Consider the following 11,907-nt stretch of genomic DNA (forward strand, 5'->3'; position numbering starts at 1 on the left):
AGTTCTGTTCTCCATTTCTCCCATCGCACCCGTGTTGTCTCGCTAACTGGCTCGTCCCAATCTCGGTTACATATCTCTTGCAGGATTTGCTTTCCCACTAACACTACTGGGGCGATGAATCCAAGTGGGTCATATACCGAGCTAATAGTTGCCAGTATTCCTCTTCTCGTGCAAGGTTGATCTTTAAGCTGTATTCTAAACTGCAGTGTGTCCGATTCAATGCACCAACTCATTCCGAGTGCCCGTTCTATAGGTAACTTATCCTGTCCTAGGTCTAAGCATTTGATCTCTTTCGCTCGGTCTTCTTCCGGGATCAGCTCGAGTACTTTGCGACTGTTGCTTACAAACTTGGTCAGATTGAATCCTCCTTTCTTACATATTGCCTTTGTTCCTTGAACTACTTCGATCGCACTTTCCTCCCTAGGAACAGATTTAAGCATGTCATCAACATAAAAGTTCCGTCTCAGTGTGTTCGCTATGTCTGCTCCAAATTCTTTTTCGTGATCGTCGGCTGTACGCTTCAGTGCAAAGTTAGCACATCCTGGCGAGGATGCACCACCAAACAAATGGACGGTCATGCAGTAGTCCACAGGTTCTTTTGTCAAGTCAGGGTCTGGCCACCACAGGAATCGTAGATAGTTTCGATCTGATTCCGTTACCTTGACTTGGTAGAACATTTTTTCCACGTCTGCCATCACTCCTATTCGTTCTTCTCTGAATCGTATCAAAACACACTTTAATTTGCTGGTCAAGTCCGGTCCTTGTAACAGATGTTCATTAAGGGACTCTCCTTGATAACGAGCTGAGCAGTCGAAAACAACTCGAAGACTATCAGTCTTCTGCCGATGGTAGACTCCGTGGTGTGGCAAATACCAAATACTTCCTTCTCTTGCTGTAACATTCTTTTCTTTCGCTTCGGTCGCATATCCTTTACTTATTATATCATTCATGAAGTTAGTGTAGTCTTGTCAAACTTGTCGTCAGATAAGAGCCGTTTCTTCAGACTCTTTAATCGTTGTTCGGCTTGTGGACGGTTATTTGGAAGAGTAACGTTCTCACCTTTGAATGGCAATGGCATTTCATAATGCGAGTCTTCACGATGCACGATTCCGTTTCCAACCTTGTTTAGAAACTCACGATCTTCCTTTGAAATTGCCAGCCCTTTCTCCTTTTCCGAGAAGTCTAATTCAAACATTCTCTCTACAGTTTTCGGCGCTATTTCTTCTTTGACATTTCTCTCGGTTACAATGCATCCTGACGATTTACCAGGATTTGATACGTGTGCTCGATTACAACGAACTGTGGCATCACCATTGCTGTCTACTGGACCATTAACATACCAACCAAGTATAGATCGCACTGCGTACGGTTCCGTCTCCTGACCGTGTATTACTTCTCTTGGACGCAGAGCCTTTGGGAAGTTCAGGCCAATTAGTAGGCCAACCTCTACGTTCTTCATATACGGGGCTAGTTGTTTGCTAATCTTCTGAAGATGTTGATGCTTCACAGCAACTTCTGGTTTTGGTATCTCATCTCTGTCGATCAGTATTTGTTGTCTCTCATAACTTCTTGGTAGGTCCACAGATACGTCTTCTTGCTGATAGTTCACAGCTACTAGACCATTGACCACTCTTGTTTCGATCTCTTGTGTACCATGCATAGTTGTCAACACTAACGTAGTGTTCTCACCATTGATCCCAAGTCTATTCATGGTTTCTGTCTTAATGAATGTTCCACCACTTCCGTTATCTAGTAGAGCATATACCTTTACTTTATTCTCTGGTTTGCTTTTATGGAATAGCCAGACCAGTACAACTCCCATGCTGACTGGAACATCGCCAGCTTCAGTGATACTGCATACGGTAAGTCCACTATTTATTCGTTCTTGATCGTTCTTCCCAAGTTCTTGTGTTTTGTTATCCTCTCTTGAATCAGTTTGGCGCCTTTTGGACTTTGACTTCCAATCAGGGTCATGTAATACAAAGGGATGCTTCTTTTCACACGTCTTGCATGTTAGCTTATCATTACACTTGCTTGAAATGTGTCCTTGTTTCAAACATCCAAAACATAGTCCCTTTTCTCTAATAAAGCCTTTACGCTCAAGCAGAGTTTTCTTTCGAAACTCTTCGCACTCATTTAAGTCGTGTGGCTTCAAGCATAATATACAGCTCTTAGTACGTTTTTGTCTTTATTATCCCCTTTAACTACTGTACCAAAGTTCCTAGTACCCTTGTCTCTTCGATATCGTCCGGTGTCACCGAATTTATCCTTACTCTCTTCCTTCGACCTTTCCGAGAAATCTTCTGAGAACACTGGGTCTGTGGCGAAGTCAGCTTGTTCTGTGACGAACTTAAAAAAATTCAGCAAAGGTTGCGTTTCTGCTCTGACTACTTCTTATTCTACTTGCTCGCTCTGTCCACTTGCTTCTCATGTACAGCGGTAACTTTTCCCATAGCTGACGTAACACTTGGGCAGTATTAAGGTCATCCATGTAGGGCAAGTTGGTTGTTGCATTCTTAGCTTGTTCTAGTGCGATAGCAAATTCTTGCAAACGCTTTCCATCCTTAGGTTTTACTGATGGCCATTTGGTGAGCCTCGCAATGTAGGCGTTTGCTACTTTGAAAGGATCTCCAAAATGTTTCTTTAACAACGCTTTAGCTTGGCTATAGGAATCATCCGATTTCATTTGAATACATCCTTTAATCACCTCGTTTGCCTTTCCAGATGTGTATTGGTCTAGGAAATACAACCGTTCGATAGGTTGTGTAACACATACAACTTAAGCCAACCAACCATACATATAAAACGTAAATAATTTCCGTTTTCTTAAAATATGATATGAAAACTTCATATTCAAATTCTTTCGAGATTTTAGTTCGCCAATGTTTTCAAATATCACCATTATTTACTAAAATTTTCAGCTTTTAGTAATCGTATGCCACATTTAAAGCACAACAAGTACGTGTCAGTTGTGTAGATCTTAAAATGAAATTAACAAATAGTAGAAAAAAGGTCGAAAAATAAAAATTCATAACGAAAACAATTTACCGCTAAGTGTTTTTAAAAAATACGCAAGGGGGAGTGAATGTTGGAGCGGGCTCAATATTGAGCAGTGTCAGTGGTCATTACTATTGCCCAGTGGGACCATATCTGGCGTCAGCACGAAAAATCCGCCATGTTTCTTGCTTCACTTTTGAGAAGAAAACATTAGGAACCGGTCCTCCAGGAATTATTATATAGCTCCGTGCATAACAATCATGATGGTCATAATGATGATCTTGATCATAATTAACATATTAACCGTAATAAATTATAGTTGCCATAGCAACCAAGATGATCATTATGATGATCTTGATCATAATTAGCATATTATTCATAATAAATGATTGTTACAATAGCAATTATAAATCATTATGATGATCATGATCATAATTAGCATATTATTCATCATAAATTATGGTTACCATAGCAACCAAGATGATCATTATGATGATCATGATCATAATTAGCATATTATTAATAAATGATGGTTGCTATGGCAACCATGATGATCATTATGATGATCTTGATCATATTCAGCATATTAATCATAATAAATGATGGTCACCATGGCAACTATGATGATCATGATGATAATCATGATCATATATAGCAAATTAATTATATTAAATGATGGTTGCCATGGCAACCATGATGATCATTATGATGATCTTGATCATCATTAGCATTTAATCATAAAAAATGATGGTTACCATGGCAACCATGATGATCATTATGACGATCTTGGTTATAATTAGCATATTAATCAGAATAAATGATGGTTACCATGGCAACCATGATGATAATTATGATGATCATCATCATAATCAGCAGATTAAAAATAATAAATTATGGTTGTTATGGCAACTATGGTGATCATTATGACGATCTTGATAATAATTAGCATTTAATTATAATAAAGTATGGTTTCCGTGGGAACCATGATGATCATTATCATAAATGATGGTTGCCATGGCAACCATGATGGTCATAATGATGATCTTGATCATAATTAGCATATTAATCATAATAAATTATGGTTGCTATGGCAACCATGATGATCATTATGATGATTTTGATCATAATTAGCATATTTATCATTGTAAATTATGGTTACAGTGGCAACTATGATGATCATTATGTTGATCATTATCATAATTAGCATAATAATCATAATAAATTATGGTTGCTATAGCAACTATGATGATCATTATGATGATCTGAATCATAATTAGCATATTATTCATAAGAAATGATTGTTACCATGGCAACCATGATTATCATTATGACCATCATGATCATAATTAGCATAATAATCATAAATTATGGTTGCTATGGCAATTGTGATGATCATTATGATGATCTTGATAATAATTAGCATATTGTTCGTAATAAATTATGGTTGCTATGACAACAATGATGATCATTATGATGATCTTGATCATGATTAGCATATTAATCATAATAAATGATTGTTACCATGGCAACTGATTATCATTATGATGATCATGATCATAATTAGCATATTAATCATAAAAAATTATAGTTACCATGGCAACCATGATGATCATTATGATGATTATGATCATAATTAGCATATTATTAACAAATGATGTTTGCTATGGCAACTATGATGATCAGTATCTAAATCTAAATCTACATTTATTGCTCTTCAACACTTTCGTATTATGGTTACAGTGGCAACTATGATGATTAGCATATGAAGATCTTGATCATAATTAGCATATTAATCATAATAAATGATGGTTACCATGGCAACCATGATGATCATTATGTGATCTGGATCATATTCAGCATATTAATCATAATAAATTATGGTTGCTATGGCAACTATGATGATCATGATGATAATCATGATCATATATAGCAAATCAATTATATTAAATGATGGTTGCCATGGCAACGATGATGATCATTATGATGATCTTGATCATCATTAGCATATTAATCATAAAAATGATGGTTACCATGGCAACCATGATGATCATTATGACGATCTTGGTTATAATTAGCATATTAATCAGAATAAATGATGGTTACCATGGCAACCATGATGATAATTATGATGATCATGATCATAATAAGCAGATTAAACATAATAAATTATGGTTGTTATGGCAACTATGGTGATCATTATGACGATCTTGATAATAATTAGCATATTAATTTTAATAAAGTATGGTTTCCGTGGGAACCATGATGATCATTATCATAAATTATGGTTGCCATGGCAACCATGATGGTCATAATGATGATCTTGATCATAATTAGCATATTAATCATAATAATTATGGTTGCTATGGCAACCATGATGATCATTATGATGATTTTGATCATAATTAGCATATTTATCATTGTAAATTATGGTTACAGTGGCAACTATGATGATCATTATGTTGATCATGATCATAATTAGCATAATAATCATAATAAATTATGGTTGCTATGGCAACTATGATGATCATTATGATGATCTGAATCATAATTAGCATATTATTCATAAGAAATGATTGTTATCATGGCAACCATGATTATCATTATGACCATCATGATCATAATTAGCATAATAATCATAATAAATTATGGTTGCTATGGATATTGTGATGATCATTATGATGATCTTGATAATAATTAGCATATTATTCGTAATAAATTATGGTTGCTATGACAACAATGATGATCATTATGATGATCTTGATCATGATTAGCATATTAATCATAATAAATGATTGTTACCATGGCAACTATGATTATCATTATGATGATCATGATCATAATTAGCATATTAATCATAAAAAATTGTAGTTACCATGGCAACCATGATGATCATTATGATGATTATGATCATAATTAGCATATTATTAACAAATGATGTTTGCTATGGCAACTATGATGATCAGTATCTACATCTACATCTACATTTATTGCTCTTCAACACTTTCGTATTATGGTTACAGTGGCAACTATGATGATTAGCATATGAAGATCTTGATCAATTAGCATATTAATCATAATAAATGATGGTTACCATAGCAACCATGATGATCATTATGATGATCATGATCGTAATAAGAAAATTTTCAATAAATGATGGTTACCATAGCAACCATGATGATCGCTATGATGATCTTGATCATAATTAGCATATTAATCATAATAAATGATTGTTACCATGGCAATTATAATTATCATTATGATGATCATGATCATAATTAGCTTATTATCCATAATAAAATATGGTTACTATGGCAACCATGATGATCATTATGATGATCATGATCATAATTAGCATATTATTAATAAATGATGGTTGCTATGGCAACCATGATGATCATTATGATGATCTTGAACATATATAGCATATTAATCAGTATTAATGATGTTACCATGGCAACTATAATGATCATGATGATGATCATGATCATAATTAGCATATAAATCATAATAAATGATAGTTGCTTTGGCAACGATGATGATCATTATGATGATCTTGATCATATTAGCCTATTATTCATAATATTATGGTTGCCATGGCAACCATGATGATCATTATGACGATCTTGGTCATAATTAGCATATTAATGAGAAAAATGTTGGGTAATATGGCAACAATGATGATTATTATGATGATCTTGATCATAATTAGAATATTAATCATAATAAATTATGCTTACCATGGCAACCATTATGATCATTATGATTATCATGATCATAATTAGCAAATTATTAATAAATGATGGTTGCTATGGCAACCATGATGATCATTATGTGATCTTGATTATAATTATCATATTACGCATAATAAATGATGGTTACCATGGCAATTATGATGATTATTATGATGATCATGATCATAATTAGCATATTATTATAAATGATGGTTGCTATGGCAACCGCAATGATCATTATGAAGATCTTGATGATAATTAGCATAATAATAATAAATGATGGTTACCATGGCAATCATGATGATCATGATGATGATCATGATCATAGGTAGCATAATAATCATAATAAATGATGGTTGCTATGGCAAGCATGATGATCATTACGATGATCTTGATCATACTTATCATATTAATCATAATAATTTATGGTTACCGTGGCAACCATGATGATCATATGATGATCTTGATCATAATTAGCATATTAATCAGGCTAAATGATGGTTACCATGGCAACCATGATGATCATTATGATGATCATGATCGTAATTAGTAAATTTTTAATAATCGATGGTTGCCATGGCAACCATGATGATCATTATGATGATCTTGATCATATTACCATATTAATCATAATAAATGATGGTTACCATGGCAACTATGATGATCATGATGATGATCATGATCATTAGCATAAATCATTATAAATGATGGTTGCCATGGCAACGATGATGATCATTATGATGATCTTGCTTGATCATAATTAGCATATTAATCATAATAAATGATGGTTGGCATGGCAACCATGATGATCATTATGACGATCTTGATCATAATTAGCATATTAATGAGAAAAAATGATGGTTATTATGGCAACAATGATATTACTATGATGATGTGATCATAAACAAAAATTATAATAAATATGGTTGTTATGGCAACCATGATGATCATTATTATGATCTTGATCATACTTAGCGTATTAATCATAATAACTTATGGTACCCGTAGCAACCATGATGATCATTATGATGATCATGATCATAATTAACATAATAATCATAATAAATGATTGTTCCCATAGCAACCATGATGACATTATGATGATTTTGATCATAATTAGCATAATAATCATAAATGATGCTTACAATGGCAACTATGGTAATCATTATGATGACCTTGATATTTAATATATTAATCATAACAGATAGTGGTAGCACGGCAAGATGGTGGAAGCAGAACTTTGATCTCCGTCAATTTGCGAGAAAATTTAAGTATTTTTGTACATTTCTCTTTATTTTATTACTCAAACATCTTTAATTATGGGTTCAAAAGGTGCCATTACGAAAGATGTACTTGCATCTATTCTAGATGACAAATTAAAGCCTATTATTTCTACCATGGACGGGCTAAAGGAATCGGTTCACTTTATGAGCGAAAAATTTGACACTATCACGATGAAGATTAATGACCTAGATAAGAAATATTCAGCAGTGGAACTTGAAAATAAACATTTGAAAGTCGAAGTATTACGCTTGGCAAATATCGTTGAGCATCAAAGTGTTGAAATCAACGATATAGAGCAATACTCACGCCGTGATTGCCTGGAGATAGCTGGGGTGCCTGAAACTGAACAAGAGAATACAAATGAATTGGTGAAGAAAATTGGTAACTTAATTGGCGAAAATCTCAACGATAGTGATATTTCGGTTAGCCATCGGCTACCCAAACCAAGCTATAGCTCGCGTACAAGTGAAGGGATTTCTGGATACAGTACTAATTATTCAAAATCATCGTCAAGTTTGTGGGAAGAGACACTAAGGAACGATTCTATAAAGCTGCAAATACTTAAAAGATAAATCAACACGTGATATTGGAATTTCTACAGTAACAGAAAACAAGATTTTTATATCTGAAAGTTTAACGTCGAAAAACAGGGAACTTTTTAAAGAATGTCTCAAGTTCAAACGTGACCATGACTTTAGATTTATATGGACGAGATCTGGCCGTCTATTTTTACGAAAAGACACAAATAGTCCAATTCACGCTATCTCCAACAAAACGGATCTTCAAGCATTACTACCTCGATAGTATAATTTTATTCATCAGATAATTATGCTTATAATTGAGTGGCTTCAATGAGTGAAATTTATAATTCTCTTCCTAAATTTGACTTAATTTCTAAATTATCAAATATACCAAACTTTGATGCTGTTGATATAGAGAATAATCTGTTGCCCCAGATAAATTTCATTACTACACAATTAACGATTTTAATAGTCAATATAGTACAAGTTTGGAAAGTTCTAATGACACCTTCTCTGTGTTTCACTGCAATTTAAGAAGTTTAAGTGCAAATTTCGACAGTTTTCTAACTATGCTCTCTGAAGTCCTGATTTATTTTGATATTATGGGTATTTCAGAAACTAAACTAATTGAATAAAGATCCAATTATAAATATTGAAATACCAAATTACCACTTTTCTCACAACCCAGTTCCCAAATTGCTGGTGGTGTTGGCTTCTATGTTGGTTATGACCTTAATTTTCACTCTCGATTAGATTTTTCTTCTACCACAGAGGATTTTGAATGTCTGTGGATTGAAATTCATTGCACCCATACTAATTTTGTTTGTGCAGTAGTATACAGACATCCTAAAAGCAATTTTGAAAACTTCACTGGTTATCTTATTTCATGTATCCATAAAATTTCGAATGAAAAGAAAAAATGTATAATAATGGGAGATTTTAATATTAATCTACTTAATTTTGAATCACATAGTCCAACCGAAGAATTTTTTAATACTATGACAGCTTATTTCTTCCAACCACATATAATCCAACCTACCAGAATTACAGATCATTCAGCAACTCTAATAGACAATATTTATTTAAATACTATTGAGTATAATACAATAAGTTGAAACTTGATATATGACATTTCTGATCACCTACCTAACTTTATTATAATTAGTAAATTATCTAGTAATAGCTATAATTATGATAGGCATATCAGAGATTACTCACAATTTAATAGTCAGAATTTTTAGAAGAAGTTGCCACAATTGACTGGATGACTATCTTTGGTGGTACTGGTGACGTTAATTCTATTTTCAGTTCTTTTTTTGATACATTATCCACGTTAGTTGATAAACATGTACCCTTAAGAAAATTATTCAAGAGGAAAGCAAAACTATTATCTAAACCATGGATTACAAAAGGCATACGTGCTTCTATTAAAAGAAAGAACAAATTTTACAAACTATACATGAAATAAAAAATACCTACTATTTTTCTAAATACAAATCATATAGAAATAAATTGAAGCATTTGATATTACTAAAAAGTCATATTATGCTAAATATTTTGAAGTAATTCCAACAATATTAAGAAAACTTGGCAGGGGATAAAACAAATAGTTACGTTAAAGAACAAAAATCTTATTGCCTTGGCAACCATAATTTATTATGCTAATATTGATCTTTATCATCATAATGATCATCATGGTTGCCATTGCAACCATTATTCATTATGAATATTATGCTATGTATGCTAATTATATTCATAATCATCATCATTGTTGCCATAGCTAACATAATTTATTATGATTATTATGCTAATTTTATCATGATCATCATAATGATCATCCTGGTTGCCATGGCATTTGTATGACTATGTTTCGTGTTTGTTTTCAAGTAATAGATGGACAGAAGAAAAAATAAGGCTCACAGTAAATCTCATAGTTGGAGAAAGAATAAAATTAGACCACTAGATGTCACCCAGCGAGGTTGATCTTTTTTGTTATTTTCGTAATAAATTTTTCAATAAAAATGTTATCATGTTGCTCTCTTTTGTCATTTCCTACCATGTGTTGAGACCTCTGTGACGCTAGCGAGCTACAGCGAAAGAGCACTGGCTTCAACTGTGATTAAGAAAGAGAAAAAAGTATTTAGTGAAGTCTTATCTGTACCCGTTTCGTTGAAGAAACGTTGAACGAAGATTCAACTTGTCGCCATAAAATATTTGAAACATCAGCCCGACTTTCTTTATATTCAACTGAAGGCATTTCCGTAAAATACTTTATATAAAAAAGTCATTCGTATCCGGATTGGGTTCCTCCTCGAGGGGAAGAGTCGTGTATAGGTCACGTGATAACGAAACATTCTGAGCTCATCAGTGAAGGATGAACAATTGTAAAGGTTTTATTGTAACTCATAAGAATTACCAAAGGATATATTTTGTAAAATCTGTTATATTACGAGCGTCTTTCCTTAAGTCTAGCGACCTACATTGTTCCAGTACCGCATGAGGAACTCTAGCTCAAATCCTCTTGATCTGACGTATTCTTTTTAACTAATTAGAGCCTAGGTATGTGTAGTTTTCTTCTGATTTTGGTCAATAACTGACGCCATCTTAAAAAGAAAAACATTCGTATACCGTCAATATCACATCCGGACATTTAAATTACCCTAAGTTACTGACCAAATTTTTTTAACATGAATTGCAATATGACGAACCAACTTCGACAGGTTTTTATCAAAAATAACTCTAGGGCCATAATTTGTATTGTTTAGAATATCCCTGAGTTCATGTTTAACGTTCAACACACGATATTACTGTCGTTCCACAAGCTTGATTACTATTTCCACAAAGTTGAATTGACCCTTGAGAAGAAGAAAACATTAAACAATTTAATCTCTTAAATTTCGTGTACTTACAACATTCATGATCACGCCAAAAAGGTTTACTTACTTTAATAGTTCCCATATTATACGACGTTTAGGAGTCGTTGTAGACAATAGTGACAAAGTCATTGCCAAATGTGTAATTTCTTCGAGTGAGAGTTTGGATGATTTTCTTTGTTTGGCATTAATATGGCGACATGGAACATACTAAATTTAAATGTTAGGACTTTTTAAATTGACTGTATATCATTCCATGTTCAACACTTGAAGCACAATGACTAAAAGAGCTACATTCTTGGACAAAAATGTTGTAACACCCCACCCCAAAGTCAATGTTGTATGGAGATTTCGTAGCAACATTGAATTTGGGGAGGGGATTGGTGTTACAACAACTATGGTCCAAAATTGTAGAAATAAGATTATGCAATGACTTTGTGCAATCTCACTTCTCCATCTATAACCGTAGTGTACATCTGCGCCGTTTCTTTCCAAGCCCCC

The 11,907-nt window shown here is 33.3% G+C and overlaps 1 protein-coding gene across 1 annotated transcript; it reads right to left on the reverse strand.

Moving 5' to 3' along the window:
- Positions 1–946: 946 nt before the first annotated feature.
- Positions 947–2,902, reverse strand: LOC114541422. Its single transcript, XM_028561347.1, has 4 exons — positions 2,794–2,902; positions 2,404–2,736; positions 2,209–2,339; positions 947–2,149 (listed from the first exon to the last, which is right to left on the reverse strand). Exons 1-4 carry the CDS (start codon positions 2,900–2,902, stop codon positions 947–949), a joined length of 1,776 nt encoding a protein of 591 aa, XP_028417148.1.
- Between the last annotated feature and the right edge of the window lie 9,005 nt (positions 2,903–11,907).

The sequence above is a fragment of the Dendronephthya gigantea genome, unplaced genomic scaffold, assembly GCF_004324835.1.
Source record: "Dendronephthya gigantea isolate DGI-Jeju-01 unplaced genomic scaffold, DenGig_1.0 000290F, whole genome shotgun sequence".
NCBI lineage: Eukaryota > Metazoa > Cnidaria > Anthozoa > Malacalcyonacea > Nephtheidae > Dendronephthya > Dendronephthya gigantea.